The following is a 23,408-nucleotide window of genomic DNA, read 5'->3' as shown; positions in this document are numbered from 1 at the left end:
AATTTAAACATATGGTGGAAAAAAAGCAATATAAACACATTAGAAGCGTGCAGGCAGATGTCACAGACATTTAAAGCCTTAAAAGTATATTTAGCACAAGCTTATGGAAAACTGAAACATGCTCATGTAGATTTATAGAGAGAACACACTGTGCGATTTATCATTAATAGTGTGCTGTACGTAATGTCTTGGAGATTAATGCAGCTGTAAGAGCAATGCAGGCCTGTGGACTGTCAGCCCCTCTGAGATTCCAGCGCCAGTATATGCACATATTTTAATGCAATACACGAAGTACACTCACTGATTTTAATGTCCATGATGAGGGCCAATTTTATGTGCAGATGATAACCCTTTCATAATTTTTTTTTTTTTTTTGAAGGCCATGTCAACACGCTCAAAATTCGAATATGCTCCAGTTCCAATTTTTAACTGATTCACCGCCATTGAGAGTGATAGATATTAAAACTGGCATGGGTACCATCGAATGATCACGTTTGAGTAATCATTTGATCGTGTCTGCCCTTCCCAGTCAAAATGGATTAAATGTTTTATCGCCATCAATGGAAGCCAATGAGTTAATACATGAAATAACAAAGCTGTCAGAACAGTAGGAAGGTTGTTGATCTAATTCCTAATTTTCAGTCTTGTAAGTGGCAATACAGTTACTGTGTGGTCAACGTAACAACAGCTATTTATTAAAGCAACCGTGGTTTGTTTATCATCATCAATGGCAGTCAGTGAGTTAGAAACCCAAAAAAGCGAATGCAGTGGTACCTCTCCATAGGAAGTTAATTCGTTCCACGACCTTGTATGTAAGTCGAAGTGGTCTATGTCAAGCAGGATTTCCCATAAGAATACATTATAATTCCATTAATTTGTTCCATAGCCCGAAAAACCTACACTACTGTTACTAGAGCTGGGAATCTTTGGGCACTTAATGATTCGATTACGATTCAGAGGCTCCGATTCGGTTGTAAAATTCGGTCCTTTTTTTTTTTTTTTGGTAAATGTCTTGTACATTAGTTCCAAAATTGTTCAAAAATCCTCTCAGGCTAAAACAAACTACTATTTCAGTATCAAGTTAGCATATAACAGTAAACAAATATACAAAAATAACAGTAAATAAAATACTCCAGTCCCCATTCTGTATCAGCAGCTTTAAACTACATTCAATTAATTTAATGTTGTGAATCAACTGTTACAGTTGTTAAAATTGCTCCCGTTATTCCATAATTTCCCTTCTGTCTACTTTTGTCAAAGTTCTAAAACTATTTCATCATTTAAAGATAGATTCAAGACAAGATTCTGCCGATTTAGGAGTATTTTAGATAAAAAGTTAATTAGGTTCGCTACAACAGACCTTCAACAGAAGTCACTGCTTTAGTACTGCTTTAAGATGGCGGCTGTTTACAAACGCCGGAAAGTGTCATTTCGCATCTCGGTTCAATAATACATGTTCTAACACCCGCGTCATCTGTCATTTTGCATCTAGTTCTACATATATATGATATCTACTGTAGCCGTATGTTTGTAGCAACTAGCAACTAGGCGTTGTTAGTAGCGGCTGTCGGCCGCAGTCAGGTACGATAGTTTTTTTTATTTAGCGGCATGAGTTGAACATGATATTTACTCTCGGTCCGTTCCTCATTGCGTCCCAAAGACCGCGCTGACTGTGTTTTACGTCCGTTTTACCTGGTATAATTCAATAATCGGAATTTGGATGTTTGTGAATCGTTCTCGAATCTTCCACGGCCGAATCGCGAATAATCTAAGAATCTGAAATTTCGCACGCCTCTAGCTGTTACTATTGCAAATAGCAATTACAAAGAGCAATACAAATACGTTTATGTATAAAAATCAGAATAATAATATAATAATAGTAATAATAATAATAATAATACCTGTAATAATGTAACAAATCTGGTTCTAATGTGGCAGTCGTATTTTGTGTGGTGTACCTAAACGCACCGCGGGGCTGACGGCAGAGTGAGAGAGTGCAGTTGAGATAGTTTTCCTTTCACTTTTAACGTCCTATTGTTGTGGGCTGTTGGCGTGTTTTTTTTTTGCACAAGTTCTGAAATAAATAATTAAAAACCTGACGAAGCTGGCGATCTCTTTTGCGATGGTGTCACCTTTACTTATAAAGACTGGCAAACTGAAGTCGGAGGAGTATTGTCAAGCAGTTCACGGATGCGCACCCCACGCTCATAATTTCCATAGGTAAGCCTCACCTTTTTTCTTTTTTCACCACCTTCTTTAACATTCAACATTGGAACCCATGTTGATTTCTCTCACGAGAAAATCCGCCATATGTGCGTCTTGCGGGAAAACAATGAAATTGCGACACTGTCATAAATCGTATTTCGAGCATATCGTGGGATGTAGAAACGAATGGTGAGTCAAATTTTACGTCGGATGTTGAAAAAATCATGCGCGAAGCGATCGTATGTCGAGATACCACTGTATCGAGCTTAGTAAACCTACTAACCCACTTTGAAAGAATCTTCTGTGCATGATCCATTCTCAAAAGGTCTTGGTTTTTCAAGTACAGGAAGTAGTTATTGCTAGGCATGTCACGATAATTACATAATCCGAAATATAAAATGGCCAACAGTATTTTTTCACAAAATTGTATTATCGTTGATTTATTGTTGCCGATGCAGATACTATTCAATATGCAAGTAGAAATGGCTCATCAAATCGTTGATCATTTTTCATGGCTGTCAAGTGTTTCAGTGCTGATTGAGGTATATATTGAGAGTCCCCCATAACCCCTTCCTGTTCGCTACTTTCTCCTTCGCCTCTGAAACCTAATCGTAATCGAATCGTTAGGTGCCCCAAGATTCCCACCTCTAGTAAACACTGTTTGCCCGACCAACAAGCAAAATCTGTTTGCTGATTCCAGCCAGCCAGTGAAGACCTGTTTAACACACTCATGAAAGTGCAATGGATCATTTTGTTTATTTGTTGTTCTTCTTTGAATGCTCCAACTTTTTGGGTATTATTATTTTCGCTTTGCCCATAATAATAGGCGCCGGTGTGTTGGAGCAGTTTTTATGTTGAGTGACGTAATGTGGCAGTGCCGCCAAGATGGGCGATGACGTCACCACTATGCGTGTATAAATGAATGACTTACTCAGCACAGGTGTGCAACGCTGGCGGATGTAGTTTTCAACCGCAAACAACCGCACGCATATGCATGCACCGTGTATGTGTAGGATATAACCGCAGAGTTGCGCGCATATTATTTTGTTTTGTTTGAAAGTTTGAAGACGCCAAGATCGCATTTTTGTTTCGTTATTTGACCTCACGACATGACTTTGGACTGAATGACCACGATTACCTCAAACATACTCATTGACAATTTGACACCACGGATTACCATCGGCCACGTCATTCTGTCTGACCCTGCCGGCTGACATCGACTCATGGCGAGTGCGCGTTGTAAATTTCCTAAACTAGCGTATAATTGAAACTTGTCAGAACAAACACTGTCATGAACATTTCCCACCAGCTACGAGATTTAACTCCAGCGTCTTTAGTGTGTCTAGCTGTGGTAAAATGTGTTTTTTTTCTCTGTGGCAAATATCCGTGCTGAGAAAGAGTGTGTGAACATGATACGAGTTCAGATGGTAATAATGTTGAGCTGTGGGTTTAGGACTGCATTTATTTGAATTTGATATAGAATATTTTTAGTTATTTTTTTTGTTATTTATTTATTTATGTATTTTTAAATATTTTAACCTTACATTATACTTATATTCCAATTTGCTAATATGTTTTGAAAAATAAAAATCCTGTTCAACAGTTTTTTTTTATTTATTTATTTAAAAAAAAATTTTTTTAAACCCAGATATCTCAAGGTAACACATGTCAGAGCTGTTAATGCAATACCGTGAAACTGATACTTTGGCTTAAGGCTATCGGTCATACCGGCACATGCCTAGTTCAGACTATAAGGGCACTCAGATGACTATTTTTCGTGTCGAAGCAGCTGAACAGGACAGGTAAAAAATAAGACGTATATGTTGTAATGTTATACAAACAGTATTATGAAATGAAATTACCACGACAGTCCATAAATTACAGTAATTTCCTCAGAAACTACCAGCCACTACTTTTTCATCCACTTAGAAACCTGTGGCTAATTTGACTTTTACTGGCCATTGAGATGCTTTTTTTTTTTTTTTTTTAAGTGTAAAAATTCCTTCATACAATATGGACACCTGTTGCTTTTAGTCCAGGGCAGGGGTCGCGTTAACCGAATATTTTCCGTCATTGACCGATTTTTTAAAACGGTGACGGAAAAAACTGAAGTCCATCCGTCATTTTGACAGGTTGCAATTCACACCCCAGACCACAGGGTGGCGAGTGAGCATATTAATTAGCTATTGTCTCTCTTGATGCATGACGTCGTTGACCTTACTCGGAAAAATGTCAAGGCAACTGAGTGTTTGCCTGGCACGGCCAGACTGTTCTCCCTGTATTTTTCAAACACTGAGAGAAAAGTCTGGGACACAGCCTCTCGAGTAGGTACAAAATCCATCGACAAATCAGATTTGTTTATTTGCGTGACGTGTTCTTCACGAGCAACGTCACTCTTGCGCGCCGAAAGTCGTCTTTACAACAACACGGATGGCGGGAGAGCCGACAATATGTTCCAATCCGCGGTAAATTCAGTTTTAAATGAGCTAAAACACATCGACACGAGACATTGACAACAGTCTGTCTCGCGCTAGCCATGTTGAATAAACTCCGTTCTCCTCGTATGTTTACTTCCGCGCGCAAGTCCCTCGTCCTGCCCTCGTCGCTTTGCTAACGGCACGTCTGCCCGTCGCTGATTGGTGCACTCCGCTGGCTGTTTGCCTCTTGTTAAGCTTGTTCGGACAGATTATTAATTAAAAATGAATGAAAACTAAATACTATTGAATATGTCATTATTATCATTTTAAAAATTAAGTGATGGGTAAGAATAGATTATGACCGGATTTTTATGACACTGTCAGTCAAAATGACAGACAACGAAAAAGTCTAGCGCAACCTCTGGTCCAGGGCGTCTAATATATAAACAAATATTTGTAAATTTGGTGGGCGCTGCTTATAATCAGGAGTGCTTCGTTGTCCCCCAAAAATAGGAAAATCGTTCTAAAGAGAAATCGGTACCGTGACAGGCTTAGTAGTTGGTGTGTTATAGTTAGTGAAATGCAATGCAAAACACATTTGGGTGAGGAGGAAACTTATGATGTCATTAGTGTGGTAATAGACTTGAAAATTAAGTCTTATGGACAGTAAAAGTAGCGAAAAAATAGCTACTATAGAGATTCAGCTAAAAGTTACAAGTTCGCAGGGTTTGCCGGAATGTGGAAATGATGCGATTTGTGCCATGACGTTGTACAAATGGGAGTATGCCAATTGATTTACAACCATGTACGTTCACGTATGTAAACAGAGAATTCCAAATGGGTAAAAACTTGTTATATTGATATGAAAGCAAACATTATCTACATGTAAATTTTGTCTATGTTGTTAGGGGCAGTGAATGCTAGCTAAAAACCTTCTTGCTAGTTTTCCAGGAAGAGTCGACATTTTAAACATCAGTTTTACTTCATTGATAGAGTGATATCAATGATACATATGCATATATGATTATTGCGCCCACCCCAATTTTTTAAATTTTTAAATCAATTTACAATAGCACAAGGAGAATACAGTATATATTAATAGATCAATTAACCCATTGAAACGCGATGTTTACTCTTAAATTCAAAAATACCTTTTAAGAAAACACAAAAACAATAGACCATGCCTCTTAAGTAAAAGACAACAATATTAATGTCGCACAAAAACACAGAACAAATGTCCTTTTCAAGAAAAAAAATGTATTGCACTTAAGAACTTAAGCATTTAGGCAAATGAAAACTTTTCCCCTCATAGCTGCTGCTATCCCGTTCCGTGTGTAATACTCTTATTGGATATTTTCCGAGGCACCCTTAAGCACACGCAACGGCGATGTTTTTTTGTTCAAGTGACGCAGCACAGCCTGCCGAGAGCCACAGGTTGAGGAAGTGTTGTTAGCGCCATGTGCTAATAAAAAAAAAAAAAAGTTGTCAGCACGTCGTGTGTTTGATATCATTGCCAGAAAAACGCATATAATAGGACACCATACAGGTTCCTTTTTAATGTTGTCCGTATAATGATGATCTGCTGCATCATAAATCACTTTGTGACTGCACGGGAGGCGATAAATCGCAGCGGAAAATTTACCGCCTTCATTTTCATTTATCGTGCGATAAATGTAATTATTGCATATTGCGACAGGCTCTATTACAACATACACTAACGCGTGGATAACACCTGCATAGGTTCTAAAGGGCCTCTAAGTTGGCTCTCTAGCTATTAGTGCCGGTGGGTCAATAAGCAGGCAGTGGGTACAGGATAAATCAATGGTGCATTTGTTGACTCCAGTGAAGTGCATCATTCCCATACTGTACGCTTCATACTATGCATGCAAGAACACACTTTTTGGGGGTATTCACCATACACAAACACATGATAAAGAATAGTTCCCAACCAGTAGTAATAAAGACTAAATCACGGATTAAATTAGGAAGTTATTAAGAGGAAATAGTGGCAGATGTGAGGAAAGAAATTGAAGTAGAAACTTAAACCACCAAAATGTTTGCATGCACTAAGAGATTCCATTTTATCCACTTTCCTACAGTGGGTTGAATTAAAAGGAAAAAGAAAGTTAGCAGTTGGTTTGATTTCAATCCTTTCATGGACAGAGAATGTCAAAACTTACTATAAGTCCGTTTGCGTGTTGCTGTTCGTTACTTTGGTCCTTCAAATTTTAAGAAGACAATGTTAGACTATTGGTGGAATTGTCATGATTTCATAATAAGAAACTTGCCACATGGAGTAATCCTTTCATCACATTAGAAAATTGACAGCTTTCGAAAGTATGGAGTACAATGATTCATTCTATTAGTACACCTGTTTTTTTTTTTTTTTTTTAAACTTATTAGCTGCCACTAATGGTGGTAGATGTCCATTTTGACTAAGGATTGGACATCCAGCACTGTTAATGGCACTGAATCACAATCATTCACCACCAGAACTGGACATGTGATGAAGTGATTACTCGACTACATCCTCACTGACCCAAGCAGCAACCTAAGTTGGGAACTACCCCAGAATTACAAACAGAATGTGGTCACGTGTTAATTACAGGGAACTGCGACACCAAAGAAGCACCATCAAAACAAGCGAGCAAAGATACAACACTTACCTTGGCAATTTGCAGCAGAACAATACAGTGCTTGATGGATTCTACCATACTCTAAAAAAGCAAGTGCAGAAGGGAAACATGTAAGCAGGAACTGAAACGCAGGAAGTAAAGTGTGTTAAGTTTGGACTTACACAAGTAGTCTCCTTCAAATTTTCAATTTTCTGAAAGAAAAGGAGTAGAATGCTGTAAATATTAGCATGACGGGTATATTTAAAAAAAAAAAATAACGAGAAGGATGTTGACGTCGATTTGTTATGCTGACTGATACAGTCAATTCAACTCCCACATAGCTAGCATTCCAAATGATAAAACTTTATTTGAGAAAAGTAATCATTTTAGGGTTATATTGTATCAGAGTTGGCAGCGTGTAAAGTTCCAAGGTTTACAATAGTTCTGCATTTTTGTATAGTTAGAGAGAATTTTTCAATCGCTAATTAGTTGTATTTTTTTTGTGTGTGGTAATATTACCGTAATTTTCGGACTACAAGCAGCTACTTTTTCATTTTGAATCCTGAGTCTTATAGTCCAGTGCGGCTTATTTGTTGATTTATTTGGGATAATATGCAACACTTTATTTGACAGCGGTGTCATAAGACCATCATAATTATGACATGACACAGTCATGGGCATTAATGAATGCCTATGACTGATGTAATTAAGTGTCATCCAGCAAATTATGTCACTAACACCATTTATGGCCAGCTCGGAACTTTCACATCCATTCAAAAGTGAAATAATTTGCCGGATGACATAAAATGACATCTGTCATAAGCATTCAAGCTCATGGTAGTGTCATTTCATAATTAAGATAAACTTATGACAGTTTCATAGCGCCACTGTCAAATAAAGTGTTACCAAATACCATAACTAGCAATTGATGAAACAATTGGAACAGTAACTGATGAAATAATTAGCATACAACATGAATTTCGATTGTTATTTTCATCCGTAGCGCTGCAATGCATGCTAGGAGTAGAGGTGCACGATAATTATCGGTCCGCTAATTGTCGGTCCGCTAATAGGAATTATGACGTCATCCCAATAAATCCGATAACAATACGTTATCGGGCCTATTGATAATATTTTTGGCACGGTGTCGGATTGGGATGTGTGTGTTTGTTTCCACTCCTGTTTTGCCAGTATGCAAAGTTTTGTTACTGTTATAGAGACCGTATTTTTCCTTCACTGAGTTATAAACCTTACTATGGCAATTAGCAAATATTTGCATTTTACAGTGTTATGTTTACAAGTTCTTGAGAGGCCTTTTGGTCATTGATAGGCTTGCTGTTCTATAATTGCCAGATTAAGAAAGTTATTTCATGGACCAAGACGACAAAAGTCTCCTCTCCTTTTTTATCACATTTGTCACCAAATGTTTTATTTGCTGAAAAAGCACAATAACTGTTTGGTTTATGTTTGTTTTAGATCAGTGCTCATTGTTCAGGTGAACACATCAATAATAGTGATGCACGATAATACATTTTTCAACCGATAACGATAACCGATAATTTCTTCCTCATTCCAACCGATAACTGATCATGTCAAGCCGATAATTCTATTAAAAGATTTATGTAAAACTTTAAAGTATACACAAAAGAAAATATTACTGTGCAAAAATATAATTTATTGCTCTTTTTTTCAACATAAAATATGAACAAGTATTCGATTCCAACATATAAATAATGACAGATTGTCTGACATTGTGTAATGGTAAACTTTTGGCAACAATTACTTACAGAGTAAATACCTAAATTGCACAAAAATCCCTTTAAAAGTAAGCCATTCCTAACATATATAACATTAATACACTGCAAAACACACCTCCTTAAAACTAGTCAGTTTTAAGTGTAAATCTATTGGAAATAAGTGAAATTATCTGCCAGCGCTTCAAGTGTATTTCTCTCAGATTTCTTGGAAGAAAAATAGCTAGCTGAAAATAATCTTAACAGCCTTATTTTAAGCAATACATTATTATACTTAATCCTAAAAAAACTTGGAAGAAGAAAAGATTTTGAATAATATTTGTGGCTACAGAATGTTATTGTTATTTCATTACAACAGGAATGCGCATATTTAAATTGATAAGTGTTAATAAGTGCCAATAAGTTTTGATTATCTACTGTGACTGTAATTGAGCAGACAAATAAGTTAAATTAATTTGAAAAGTGATTGCTAATGTTATATGCTTTATTGCGCACTGTGAAAATGATTAACTCGAAGAGCGAGATGTCATGTACCCATTCTGCAGCGCTTTGTTTACATTTGCGGCACTCACGACATGTGCTTTACAGCAGCTAAACTGATACACGGCAGTACTATTTGGATGGAGTTGGAGCTCGCAACTCCGTGTGTGTTGTTTTGTGCCTGAGTTTTGTTAAGCCGAAAATAAAGGCAGCGTTACAAAGTCATCTGACCGTTCGTCATTTTACATTCTGAAAGCATTATTGACTGGCTGACTTCGTTTTCTCCATGTTTAAATTATCATCTAACCACTGTGCCGTCATGATAAGCTTACATACTGGACATCACTTTTCCAAATATCCGTGGTGAAAATGTGATTGGCATGTTTTTCATGAAGAATGGTGGTCGTAGGGCTTTGGCTCTCTGGTCATTTCGGTAAAAAAAAAAAAAAAATCGTGTCTTGTCTCGGCGGCTACATTCGTACTGGATAATCCGCCCGCACCGGCCTGTTTGCCGCGGCGTAATCGGGGCCTGGCTCTGCTCGCACGCCGTGGGGGAACGCTCCAGAAACCGGGGTGTTCGCCGGAGGTCCTGAAGCCGGGGAACCGGGCTCTGCCCGCCCCGCCAACGGCGAGGCGGCGGCGGCCTGCCGGACCGGCCAGAGCGGCGGGCTCCATCGGAGGACGGCTACTTGCAGACTATCGGTCTCCTGTCGTGCCGGTGTTTAGCCTTAGATGCGAGTTTACCACCCACCTTGGGCTGCTTTCCCAAACAACTCGACTCTGTATTGTCACAAGCCCCGTAGTTTAGCTTGTGTTTACAATAGCTTTAGCATTCCCGCTAGCAGCAGCCTCGTATTCGTTCCAAAAATCTTTGTGATGCAGTTTTAAATGAATGCTGGGTTAGTGGTTTTGAATGAGGACGCTTTCTTTCGGCCTCGTGGAACTTCTGCGGTACGTTTCGCAGATGGCGAGAGCGTCGTTTTTGCTAGTAACAGCCGCCATAATATTCAACTATTTCTTGTCGTGTAACTCCGCCTCCTTAACCCCTCCTCCCTCGGGCTTTCAGAGAGGGGAGGGGTTGAGGAGGCGGCGTGCTGAATTCTTCGGTTGTGCACATTTGGAGGCTAAATCAAGTATATAATTATCGGATTGCATTATCGGTTGAATTTTTTTATTATCTGGATTATCTGTGTGACGTCATAATTGCCATTATCGGCCGATAATTATCGGCGACCGATATTATCGTGTATCTTTAATCTATAATATTGACTGATTGTGACTGACTCAAATTAAAGTGAAAAAATTAATATGGGCACTTTATTTGAAGTCAAAACTGTTCTTGTCTTTGTTTTGTTCATGATAATAATGTTCGTGTCATCATGGAAATTCTGGTTCGGTCAAAGGCAAATCTATGCTGAATCAACCACTAGTATTTTTGATCTACAGGTGTTCAAAAATTCAGGTGAATATACATTGAAAAATTATACATATATTATCGGTTATCGTATCGGTATCGGTCTTGAGGAGCAGGAAGTTATCGATTTCAGTATCGGTTTCAAAAAGTGGATATCGTGCACCCCGAGCTAGGAGGCATGTTGGACAACAACAGTGTTTACAGCATCATGTCATAATTAAAATGGTCTTATGAGAGTCTAAATTGTTACCAAATACAATAACTAGTAATTAATGAAGCAATTGGAACAGTAACTGAAGAAACCATTAGCATAGACCTAGGGCTGTCAAAATTAGCGCGCTGACGGGCGGTAATTAATTTCTTTAATTAATCAGGTTAAAATATTTGACGCAATTTACGCACATGCCCCACTCAAACAGATGAAAGCACAGTGTAATGTCCACTTGTTACTTGTGTTTTTTGGAGTTTTGTCTCCCTCTGCTAGGGCTTTGGTGCAACTGAATTTATGGGTTTCAGCACCCATGAGCATTGAATAATTATTGACATCAACAATGGCGGGCAACTAGTTTATTTTTTGATTGAAAATTTTCCAAATTTTATTAAAACGAAAACATTAAGAGGGGTTTTAATATAACATTTCTATAACTTGTAGCAACATTTATCTTTTAAGAACTACAAGTCTTTCTATCCATGGATCGCTTTAACAGAATATTAATAATGTTAATGCCATCTTGTTGATTTATTGTTACAATACACAAATACAGTACCTATGTACCGTATGTTGAATGTATATATCCGTCTTGTGTCTTATCTTTCCATTCCAACAAGAATTTACAAAGAATATGGCATATTTTATAGATGGTTAGAATTGTGATTAATTACGATTAATTACTTTTTAAGCTGTAATTAACTCGATTAAAAATTTTTTAATCGTTTGACAGCCCTACATAGAACATAAATTTTGATTGTTATTTTCATCTGTGTTTCAACAGTGTTTACAGCAGATGGCAGCAGAGGTTGACTGTCCCCTCCAAGGGAGCAGCGATGGCCAAATGAAGCTTCTTGAAGCAATGAAGCTTTGAAGCCAGTTGGTTCGAAGCTTCATGGTGGTTCATTTTGTCCTATGACATCTTATGATGCTGCTGACAAATAAAGTGTTACCGGTTGATATCTTTTGGTGTAAAAATCCCATAGTACAGCGAGGACAGCTGCGGCTTACAGTCCAGCGCGGATTTTCTATTAACAAATGTTTTCGTGTCAAATTTGGTGGGTGGCTGCATATAGTCAGACGCGCCTAATAGTCCCAAAATCATGGTAGTTTAAAAAAAAAAAATTTTTTAATTACTAACACATTTGGTTTTTCATATGTTGTTATCTGTCAGGTGTTGGATTAAAAAAATATATATATATATTCAGTCTTGTTGAATTTTGTCATCTTGACGTGTAAACATTCCAATATCAGTCAGGCCTAATTTAAATATTTTTTCATTTTATATTGAAAAAAAAAAAAATCTCATATTTTAGCAGTTTTCTCCAAGGCTCTCTGATGGCGGCTAGAACTGACAGCTGGGACACAAGCTTGTGGTGATCGTACTCACCTTGCGTGATTCATCCTCTTTACAGTCCTTGATCTTCTCATCAAAAAGCTGTGAATGACAGAAATCACAATGAGAAAAGGCTGAATCAACCAGCTGCATTTTGTGCCACTGCAACATACTGTGAAGGATAAGTTGGTCACGAATGTTGTGCTAACAGCAACAGCAATAAATAGTCATTTTATTTCAGACTTTGAAACCTGTAAAACGCAAACAACCATATCTTGATCAAGATTGTCGAGCAGAACTGTGCAGTTTGAGCCACTGTTTTGAATAAAATAACGATTTTGTGTGAGGCCTCAGTGTGCATCATAGCACAACTTTTTCTCATACAGGTGGTCTTCGATGTAAAATATTCTGATGTTATGTAACATACATTCCACATTCAAAGACAATAAGTATCTCCCTATGTGCATCGTCAAAAGTTTATTCAAAGTTTGTTATACATGTGTGTGGCTTAACGTTAAAAATAGCTTGAATGCCCTAAATCTAATGAATTTATCATTTATGACAATTTAATGATCAATTGTTGACTTAGAATAATACTTGTACCTGCCCAATTTTCTTATTTCTCATAGGGAAAAACTGACAGCTGAATTGACCTTTGAAGGTTAAACTATAGTTCTCGGATCCTGACAGCTGACAAAAAAAAAAACGTTTTTTCAAAATACACACTTTCAATCGCAATATCAGCATCACACTTTCTGTGAAGGCCAGAGAAAGTAGTTGTGTGTTGGTGTGCTATTATTTTGAAGGCCAGAAGTTTAACAGGGTGTGCTACAAAATTGTTTTCGCATCTTGCCCGAGGGTTTTCAAGCCCATGGAGAAAGTTGCTGTTGCCTTAAGTTACTAGTAAAAGCTTGCATTCATGTAAAATATGCGTAGTTCTCATTTAGACTACTTTTTAGCCTACAAAAGTCTTCACTGTGCCAACTACTCATATGAAAAGTCAAGTGTCATATAGACAAGAGGTAATCACTCTATGTACAGATTGCATCTGCGGTTACCTTTAACTGGTCAATCAGAATCTGTAGATAGGCGTCAGCTTCTGCAAGTTTTCTGTCGAAATCTTGGACACTTGGTACAAATCCCGTCTCTGCCTCCTGTGATTGGGAGAAAAAAAGAGTGAAAAAAGTTCAGCATTTTATTGATAGAGCCTATCATATTGTTTTTCCACTTCAGAGTAAAATTAACAGATAAGAAAAATGTACACGTGTCATAGCCATGTAAGCTTCGTCAATACACATCATGGCAGACAAACCAAGAATTTTGGAGAATCTTCCAGCAATGCACTTTACCGGGCCTTATAAAAGCACTATTATTTATAACCTTGCCTATTGACTAAACCGAGTAGTGGTGGCCATTAGTGGTTGCCGCCATTACTGGGGTGTTTACACACCTCAGCAGCAGCCCAACATCAGTCAGTGTAAACCAGGGGTGCCCAAGTCCGGTCCTTGAGAGCCCCTATACAGCTTGTTTTCCATGTCTTCCTCTTCCAACACACCTGAATCAAATAATCAGGATCGCTAGTAGGCTCCTGCAGAGCTGGCTGATCATTTGATTCAGGTCTGTTAGAAGAGGAAGACATTGAAAACAAGCTGGATAGGGGCTCTTGAGGACCGGTCTTTGGCACCCCTGGTTTAGGTCATGTTAAGTGTTACTAAATGGTTTATCCATACGCCATTTATGTCAGATGTCAGTGTTGCTAGTAGAGCTTGCTGATTAGCTCATTATTTGATGCTGTTAAAGGAAGGAGACATGGAAAACAAGCTGGATAAGGGCTCTCGAGGGCCGGACTTGGGAACCCCTAAACGTTAACTGCTGCTGGCTGTGTGCGGCACATCAATGCAATTGTGCACGGGATACTTCCGTTTGTTTTGCTTGGATTAGTCAACATAACAGACCAGTCTGTCTGGGATCAGTGTATTCACGCTTCCACGAACCAAGGCAACCAAGACAGGAGAGCTGCTGACAGAGGAGAGAGATAATGCCCGCCTAAATCGACCGTGCTGTGCATAATTGTCGGTTGATTAAAAACGGACTTAATCCAGGCACAGAGCAATCCAGTTAGGCACAATTTAATCACAATGCCCATTATAAGGTCATTACTGGACTACTGGCAGAGGGGATGAACTGGGGCATCTGTCTGGCCTCACTCGAAGTAGCAAGTACAGTAGAACCTCTGTAGTCCAAAGTCAAAGTGGTTGACAACTGAAGTACAACCAAAATGTTCAAAGGAAATGTACATACAAAACAAAAAAGATTTATCTTTTACAATGCATGGTGTCATGGATGTTACATCTCATAGGATTTTAGCTCAACAGCAATCACCAGAAGGGCATCGGCAATGGCAAAAAATGTGAAAATAAAAATAAAATAAAGGGAAACTAAAATTTGAAACTGACTAGTTCCTTTCTTCAATTTCTTATTCACACAAAAAAATCAGAAGCGTACCAGAAAACCTATTCCTTCCCCATTCTTGATGGGTTTAAAGGGTAAGAATTGTTTCAGTTATACTTTTTTGACGTTTAATTTATTGGCTGCCATTTACAGTGATAGTTGTCCAATTCATTTTTACTCGGACGGATGGCAGTGATAATTCGCTACCAGCCCTCCCATTTCAAAATGGACTGGACATCTATCGCCACCATTGGCACATGGACACGGTCACAGACTGTCAGTCCTACCAGTTTTAACAGCTGTCAGCCCTACCAGTTTAAATAGATCGGACGTCTATCACCATCAATATCAGCCACTGTAATTCACTCTTGTTTATTTAGCAATCATCACATGTGTGCAAATGTTAGGGGTGGGACTTTGATACATTAATAGCTTTTATTAAATTAGAAAATAATTTAAGGAGTTAAAAAACTAACACATTTTCATCACGGGTTACAATCACGGAATTTTGAAAAAACCTTTGTCAGTGCACAATTTACCGTGACACTGATAAATCTAACGCACATGTTAACTTAGCTAACAGCTACTGAAATAGAAAACTGATTAAATAAACACATTAAAACAAATAAAACAAGACTGTGCAAATAAATACTTTTTTAAGTCTTTAAATAAGTTCATTGCTAAGGTACGTCAAAGTATGTCTTTACATGAAAAAAGTCCATGGTGAAAAAGGAACCTCTGTCTTTAAGGTTTTTGCCTGGGTAATTATTTTCAATTTTTTTTTGTATGTTAGAGTTTGGAAGTTCCTGTAGCCAATTCCGCTGACACAACACACACAAACAGGAAAAAGTGGAGATTTATGTGTGCACAGGCAAGACTTCCCTAAAAAAAAATAAACTGAAAGAAAACAACACAAACAACAAAGACAATATATTAACAGCTGGGCAATCCGTTCACCAGGAAGAATAACAGCAGATGTTGAGTCTGCCAAACAGCTGCACAGAACACAGCAACACTCACATGGAATCCAATCAAACTGTAATCAAACCTTTGCGGCCGATTCACTCCCTCCGATTTGACTCTGTTGCTCAGTGCTGGTTTCCCGTTGACCCGCGGGGCTTTTTTCTCCTAGAGTGTATCTCATAGGTACGTGAAGAAAAGCCATGAGCAGCAGAACGCCGCCCCGTGATCTATTCAGACTAAAAAGTACATTCGATTTATAGAGAACAAAGTCTGCCTTAACTCAGCTTCCACTGAGCCTGCAGCTAACTGGTCAAACTTCCTCAAAAGGGGCAAAGGTGCTTTCACTCTTGTCATGATAGGGACGGAGGTGGCTGTGCGGAAGCCTGACTAAAAATAAAATAAAAACTACTCTAGTCAATTTCGACAATTAGCCCATTAGAATCAAATCCATATGAATCAAGAGACTGGAATGGTGAAACCCTTATTGTAACGGAATGCCACTGGAGGCTGGCTTCACAACAGACCAATATACATTCAAGTCAATGTTCCAATTTTACCATCAAAGTAACCATGTTTAAAGCCTAGTACAAACTTTGAATTCGATCTGTATGGCAACATGGCTTTCTAATAATAAAAAAGGGGTGACTTCCTTGAGTACCACAATTATTAGGTTGTCATCTCTTTTCAAAAACCAAGCACTTGCGTGCTATTACAGGCTGAAGGTTGCCCTCTACTGGCTAACTCTTCACCAAGAGGCAACAATAATTCTGCACTGCCTTCTACTGGCAAATTCCAAAACCCTCTACTTGCTCGCTCGTAACAATAATCATTATAATCTAGGGCTGCAGCTAGCGATTATTTTTAGGGTTGTTCCAATCATGTTTTTTTGCTCCCGATCCGATCTTGATCGTTTTAGTTTGAGTATCTGCCGATCCCGATATTTCCCGATCCGATTGCCTTTTTTTGCTCCCGATTCAATTCCAATCATTCCCGATAATTTTATCCCAATCATATACATTTTGGCAATGCATTAAGAAAAAAATGAATAAAACTCAGACGAATATATACATTCAACATACAGTACATAAGTACTGTATTTGTTTATTATGACAATAAATCCTGAAGATGGCATTTACATTATTAACATTCTTTCTGTGAGAGGGATCCTTGGATAGAAAGACTTGTGACTTTGTATATTGTGACTAAATATTGCCATCTACTGTAGTTGAGCTTTCGGTAAATGATACTGTAGGCATGCCCAAGTGCATGATGGGAAGTGGAACCATGACTGCGTAGTGCTACCAATTGATATATCTTCTCCGCGTTGGGAAATAACTTAAGGTGTTAAGAAAAAGATCAATTGCTACCTTGCTTCCCCACATTGCTTCCCATGATATTTCTAATCATAGGGAGAGGGATTGTCAGGCTTTAGCCAATTAAAAAAAGGCTCCAAAGGCTGCCAAAATTCACTCTACTCATTTTACGCTGCCTTTTACCTCTCTATATAGGTAAAACGTCACCATTACAGATTGAGCGCTACAATGCGTGAGTGGGTCCTGAAGCGCATGCATTAATTGCGTTAAATATTTTAACGTGATACATTTTTAAAAAAATTAATTACCGCCATTATTGGGATATATTTGATAACCCTACCTTAAGCCTAAACTAAAGACTCTGGATGAGTGTAACATATTATGTCTGTAACGTTAAATACAATTAGAAAACGATTTAATTTAAAAAATACATATATTAAAAAAAGGCATGGCCGATATTTTTTTGCCGATTCCAATACTTTGAAAATGACGTGATCGGACCCGATCGACACATCTCTAATTATTTTAGTAGTCGATTAATCAATCAACTAGTTAGTTCATATAATTGCGCAATCGGATAATGAACATGTTTTGAAAAAAATTTTGGGGGAAAAAAAAATACCTGAGCTGAGCCTTAAACGGTATAAAAAATAAATGAGGATCTAAGTACAAGAAAATAAAAACTGGCTAACTTACCTTAAATCCTAATGTTTTTTTACAAGGCTCTTAAATCATTCAAACACATTCTCACAAAAAACGGCTTAAGATACCTATAAATTAAATTACGAATGTACAAAAATGTAGATTATGTTGGTTTTAACAGGGAGCACCTGGATTCAGCCATGTGAAATGAGTTGTGTCATATTCACTGTTGCCTTGAGGGCAGTGTATCCACCCAAATCAAACTAAGTGCAAGCACTTTCAAAACAAACCATTACCACGTCACTTTAATTAAACGAATATTCGAAGCAGCAAAATTTAATTTGAATCTTTTTTCTAATCGAATTACTCGAGTTAATCGTTGCAGCACTAATATAATTAGCCCTGATACATAGAAAAAAAAAATCTTGCTCCTTGGATCAATAGATACTGGGCCATGCGACATGCCATTGATATCAAGTTTAAAGTAGGATTTCAAAGCTAGCATCCACATGAAGAAGAACAACAACAACCTGAGTGGCAACTTGACAGGCCTTTCAGCCAGTAAAAAATATCGAGGGGACTGGGCTATATATGTGCATTTTTGGAATCATTTGTGCAATTTAGAAAATATCTGTGGTTCGGCTGGCTAGCTGTCTAGAATCCTGTGTTGTCATATGTTTCATTCCAGTATTGGAGAACAATTTATGTCCCAGCCTTCAAATTCTAAATAATGCTCCTAGAAAATACTAAACCATGCAGTTTGAGTAAACTTGTCCTGAGACCAAATCCAAAAAAACCTAATGCTTGAAAACATTGTTAAGAATATCAATTAAGTTTGGACTACATCTTAAAATGTTATTTTGCTCGTCTATTTACCTCTTGATCAGCAGTGAACTAGCAGTTAACTAAACAGTGAGCAGAGAGTTGTTCAACGGCTGCAGTCGTAGCTACTACTCCTGAGAAAAAGGAAACAGTACAGGTATACAAACCTGTTATTACAATTATGTCAACTATTGTAAATGCTTGATAAATCGTGTATTAAAATGGTGAATATTTAAGGTAAGCTAATGAAGTCTTTGATTATTTATTACATATCAGAGATGAATATGTAGCATAAAACCAGAGAAGGATTTATTTTCTAAGACTCTTAATGTCCTCCTATTATGGAATGATCCATATAGAAATCTCACTTCTAATCTTGAATTAGTGTAGTAGAATTTCATCTATGAAATTTTATCTTGATGTTCAGTTGACATTTCAGTTCAGTTGACAGTTAAGCAATCTTCACTGGAATCTTAGATTTTATTCTGGTACGTGAGTGTCATTTTTAAGTTAGAAATGTCGTTAACTTAGTTGGATGTGGCCAGTCCAACCAGACTTGGCATTTGTTTGCGTTCATACTGGACTGTCTCAGAAAATTAGAATACACAATATTCTAATTTTCTGAGACAGTCCTGTATATTGTTCTATGTAAAGGACGTCAGCCAAGGTCGGCCCCCCACATTTTGACCACGCCAAATCTGGTCCCCTTTGCAAAAAGTTTGGACACCCCTGCTTTAAATGGTGGATTAATGTACAGGACTGTCTCAGAAAATTAGAATATTGTGTATTCTAATTTTCTGAGACAGTCCAGTACATTTATTGCTTGAAGGCTCTCAACACCACAGCAATGATGCAAATCTTTTTTTTAACCTGTTCTGTTCTGCAATTATTCTAGGTAATTCAGTGAGCATGCATTGTGTGCGAGCAAATCTATGTCAGACAGTTTGCTTGCTAATATACAATGGGGCAAATAAGTATTTAGTCAACCACTAATTGTGCAAGTTCTCCCACTTGAAAGTATTAGAGAGGCCTGTAATTGTCAACATGGGTAAACCTCAACCATGAGAGATAGAATGTGGAAAAAAAAAAACAGAAAATCACATTGATTTTTAAAGAATGTATTTGCAAATCATGGTGGAAAATAAGTATTTGGTCAATATCAAAAGTTCATCTCAGTACTTAGTTATGTACCCTTTGTTGGCAATAACGGAGGCCAAACATTCTCTGTACCTCTTCACAAGCTTTTCACACACTGTTGCTGGTATTTTGGCCCATTCCTCCATGCAGATCTCCTCTAGAGCAGTGATGTTTTGGGGCTGTCGTTGGGCAACACGGACTTTCAACTTCCTCCACAGATTTTCTATGGGGTTGAGATCTGGAGACTGGCTAGGCCACTCCAGGACCTTGAAATGCTTCTTACGAAGCCACTCCTTTGTTGCCCTGGCACTGTGTTTGGGATCATTGTAATGCTGAAATACCCAGCCACATCTCATCTTCAATGCCCTTGCTGATGGAAGGAGATTTTCACTCAAAATCTCTCGATACATGGCCCCATTCATTCTTTCCTTTACACAGAACAGTTGTCCTGGTCCCTTTGCAGAAAAACAGCCCTAAAGCATGATGTTTCCACCCCCATGCTTCACAGTGGGTATGGTGTTCTTTGGATGCAATTCAGTATTCTTTCTCCTCCAAACACGAGAACTTGTGTTTCTACCAAAAAGTTCTATTTTGGTTTCATCTGACCATAACACATTCTCCCAGTCCTCTTCTGGATCACCCAAATGCTCTCTAGCGAACCGCAGAAGGGCCTGGACGTGTACTTTCTTCAGCAGGGGAACATGTCTGGCAGTGCAGGATTTGAATCTCTGGCGGTGCATTGTGTTACTGATTGTAGCCTTTGTTACTGTGGTCCCAGCTCTCTGTAGGTTATTCACTAGGTCCCCCGTGTGGTTCTGGGATTTTTGCTCACCGTTCTTGTTATCATTTTGAAGCCAACGGGTGAGATCTTGCATGGCGCCCCAGATCGAGGGAGATTATCAGTGGTCTTGTATGTCTTCCATTTTCTAATAATTGCTCCCACAGTTGATTTCTTTACACCAAGCGTTTTACCTATTGCATATTCAGTCTTCCCAGCCTGGGGCAGGTCTACAATTTTGTCTCTGGTGTCCTTTGACAGCTCTTTGGTCTTGGCCATAGTGGAGTCTGGAGTGTGACTGACTGAGGTTGTGGACAGGTGTCTTTTATACCGATAATGAGTTAAAACAGGTGCTATTAATACAGGTAACGAGTGGAGCCTCGTTAGACCTCGTTGGACCTCTTTGACAGCCAAAAATCTTGCTTGCTTGTAGGTGACCAAATACTTATTTTCCACTCTAATTTGGAAAGAAATTCTTTAAAAATCAGACTGTGATTTTCTGTCCCCCCCCCCCCCACACACACACACACACACACATTGTGTCTCACATGGTTGAGGTTTACCCATGTTGACAATTACAGGCCTCTCTAATATTTTCAAGTGGGAGAACTTGCACAATTAGTGGTTCACTAAATACTTATTTGCCCCACTGTATGTTCATAGCCAAAACCAGTTTTAATAATCTTATTTTAATTTCCTTATTCGCAGCTGTATCTGTACTTACTGCTCTTTTTTGCACTGTACCTGTACAATAACAATTAAATTTAATCTGAGAATTTAAGTTTGTAAAATGTCTTTTTGTTTTAGTCATTTATTGACAGGACACCTCAACTGATAGTTGCAATATAGATCTTTAAATAAGCACACGGCCTTGTTTATTTTGAAAACTGTCTGCCGAACAGCTGCTTGTGAATTTTACTGTGGCCACGGAGCCCTTGTAAAGACCATGCTTGTGCTCATTCATATGTCAAGGTAACCCCGCATACAAAAATAAAGCTTCAGTTTTTCTGCCGTAATCCAGACTTTGCAGAACCACAACATACTATCCTAAATTTTAAGTGTTTTTAGAATAATTCCCACCTGAGTATTCCCCCGAACTCTCACTCGTTCCCACTGGAGATGGTACTGGTGCCACGTTCGCAATGGGAATATTTTTAAAAGGATCTTACAAAGTGTCAAACACAAACAGTCAACGCTTGACGACACAAGACTCGACAAACAACACTGCTCGCACACCCTCCCCCCTTTTGTATTTGTCTTTCCACGCGGTTTGACCCACATTAGGAAAAAAAAAAAAAAAGAAGCCTCTGCCCCAACACCGCACTGCAGCCGTTGAAGTTGTTGCTGTGATGCAGCAACGTGTTTGTGTGCATTACTTACTGGGTGTTGCCCTCCAATAGACATGCTGGACTAAACTATGCACATCCTGTCCATCAGGCCATTTAAACCTGACACAGGTTCTTTTCTGTAGGGCGCCGTCATTTCCTTCTTCTGACAGCAAACAAGGCACCCAGAGCTCAAGTCCAAGTTAACGTTCCTCCTCACTCTTGCCTCCTCAGTCTTAAAGGAGAAGCAAAAACACCTCTTGCTCTGCAGTGCAATATGACGATATTCACCACAGAAATCTTCATGAGTTATCCACAGTTGATCCTGTCTTATCTTCTCTCAGCAGGGCGTTCAGTATGAGACAGGCAGCAGTGTTAATCCAGGACCCTCCCCTGGCAGGAAAGGCACACTTCCTCTCACGTAGGCAGAGGAGAAAACACATAAAGCAGCAGCAAATGCTGACAGGGGCAAGCGTTGCAAATGGCTGATCCCATTGGCTGAGGCAACCAGAGCAGATGTTTGGTTGAGCCGGCAAGCAGGTCTCAGATTGGTAAAAGGGCGTCACATGACACGATGACAGCAACGTGTTAAGTCTGCGTGTGTGTCTGTATACTGTAGAGAGCAATGCACTTAGCTCATCAGAAGGATTTGCCTCGAAGGGTGAGTGGGTGCAAATAACATTAAACAAAAACGGCCATTTGGGTTTGATTATGATATGATTAAAAAACACGCACAATTTGTTTTTTGTCATACAATGAAAACAAGCCAACTTTTGAAAACTGAACTGAAAATCAGAGAAGAAAACCGTTTGAAGAAAACGGTCCATGGCAAGGCTCCACTATGTTAAACTTAAGCAGTATTGTTTTCGTCGACAATGGGGGTAACGAAAATATTTCATCGTTGAACATTTTTTTCATTCCGATGACATGATGATGACAAACTGAAAACGTTGCTAGGGAGACTAGAACATAATGAAACAAATGCCAGTATTCGCAGTATTCGTCTGATGAGATGAAAACGCGACAGTTTGGATGTTCACAATGCGTGAAATGTTCGTATTGGACGTGGAGTAGGGCTGGGCGATATGGCCTTAAGTACGTATCACGATAAATTGAGCAGATTTACCTTGATAACGATAAATGAGGATATATTCACCCACGCGGACTGTTATATAATTTGAAAATTTGAATCAATGAATGGAATACAAATTAACCGTTTCTCGTTAAATTTATTTACTAGCTTTCAATTTAACAATTGCACATGCAGTCTAAACATTAAGTATTAAAAAAAATCTTGTAAACAATAAGAATTCTAGTGTGAACATTTATAACAGCTTGTATAACTCGAAAAATGTACAACATTATAAAAATCAATATGACGACTGTGCAAACATGTCATTCTAACACAAATGACTTGCAGCTTTAACAGTACACTTCAGACAACTTATTGGTAATGGCTGCTGTGACATAATTATTCAACACAAGTGTTCACATCAAGGTTTAAGTTTTTTTTTTTTTCCCCCCCGAAACATTTTTTAAACCAGATTA

At 38.4% G+C, this 23,408-nt stretch overlaps 1 protein-coding gene across 7 annotated transcripts in view; it reads right to left on the bottom strand.

Moving 5' to 3' along the window:
* The window catches only part of osbpl9 (oxysterol binding protein-like 9), an 81,770-nt gene that overhangs the window by 20,409 nt on the left and 37,953 nt on the right, over positions 1–23,408 (bottom strand). For 3 of the 7 annotated variants that reach the window (XM_057840422.1, XM_057840424.1, XM_057840425.1), the window contains 5 exons: positions 13,488–13,583; positions 12,484–12,531; positions 7,420–7,449; positions 7,289–7,339; positions 6,803–6,841 (listed from right to left, as the gene is read on the bottom strand). In XM_057840422.1, coding sequence (XP_057696405.1) covers positions 6,803–6,841; positions 7,289–7,339; positions 7,420–7,449; positions 12,484–12,531; positions 13,488–13,583 — 264 coding nt within the window. Of the gene's footprint in view, positions 1–6,802; positions 6,842–7,288; positions 7,340–7,419; positions 7,450–12,483; positions 12,532–13,487; positions 13,584–15,928; positions 16,498–21,915; positions 23,250–23,408 lie in introns of those variants that run through there. The other 4 variants (XM_057840429.1, XM_057840427.1, XM_057840426.1 and 1 more) reach the window with 4 other exon arrangements.

Source organism: Corythoichthys intestinalis, chromosome 7 (genome assembly GCF_030265065.1).
Source record: "Corythoichthys intestinalis isolate RoL2023-P3 chromosome 7, ASM3026506v1, whole genome shotgun sequence".
In the NCBI taxonomy this organism is placed as follows: domain Eukaryota; kingdom Metazoa; phylum Chordata; class Actinopteri; order Syngnathiformes; family Syngnathidae; genus Corythoichthys; species Corythoichthys intestinalis.
Note: the sequence above shows the minus strand (reverse complement) of the source record. Positions and strands in the feature narration are given on the sequence as shown.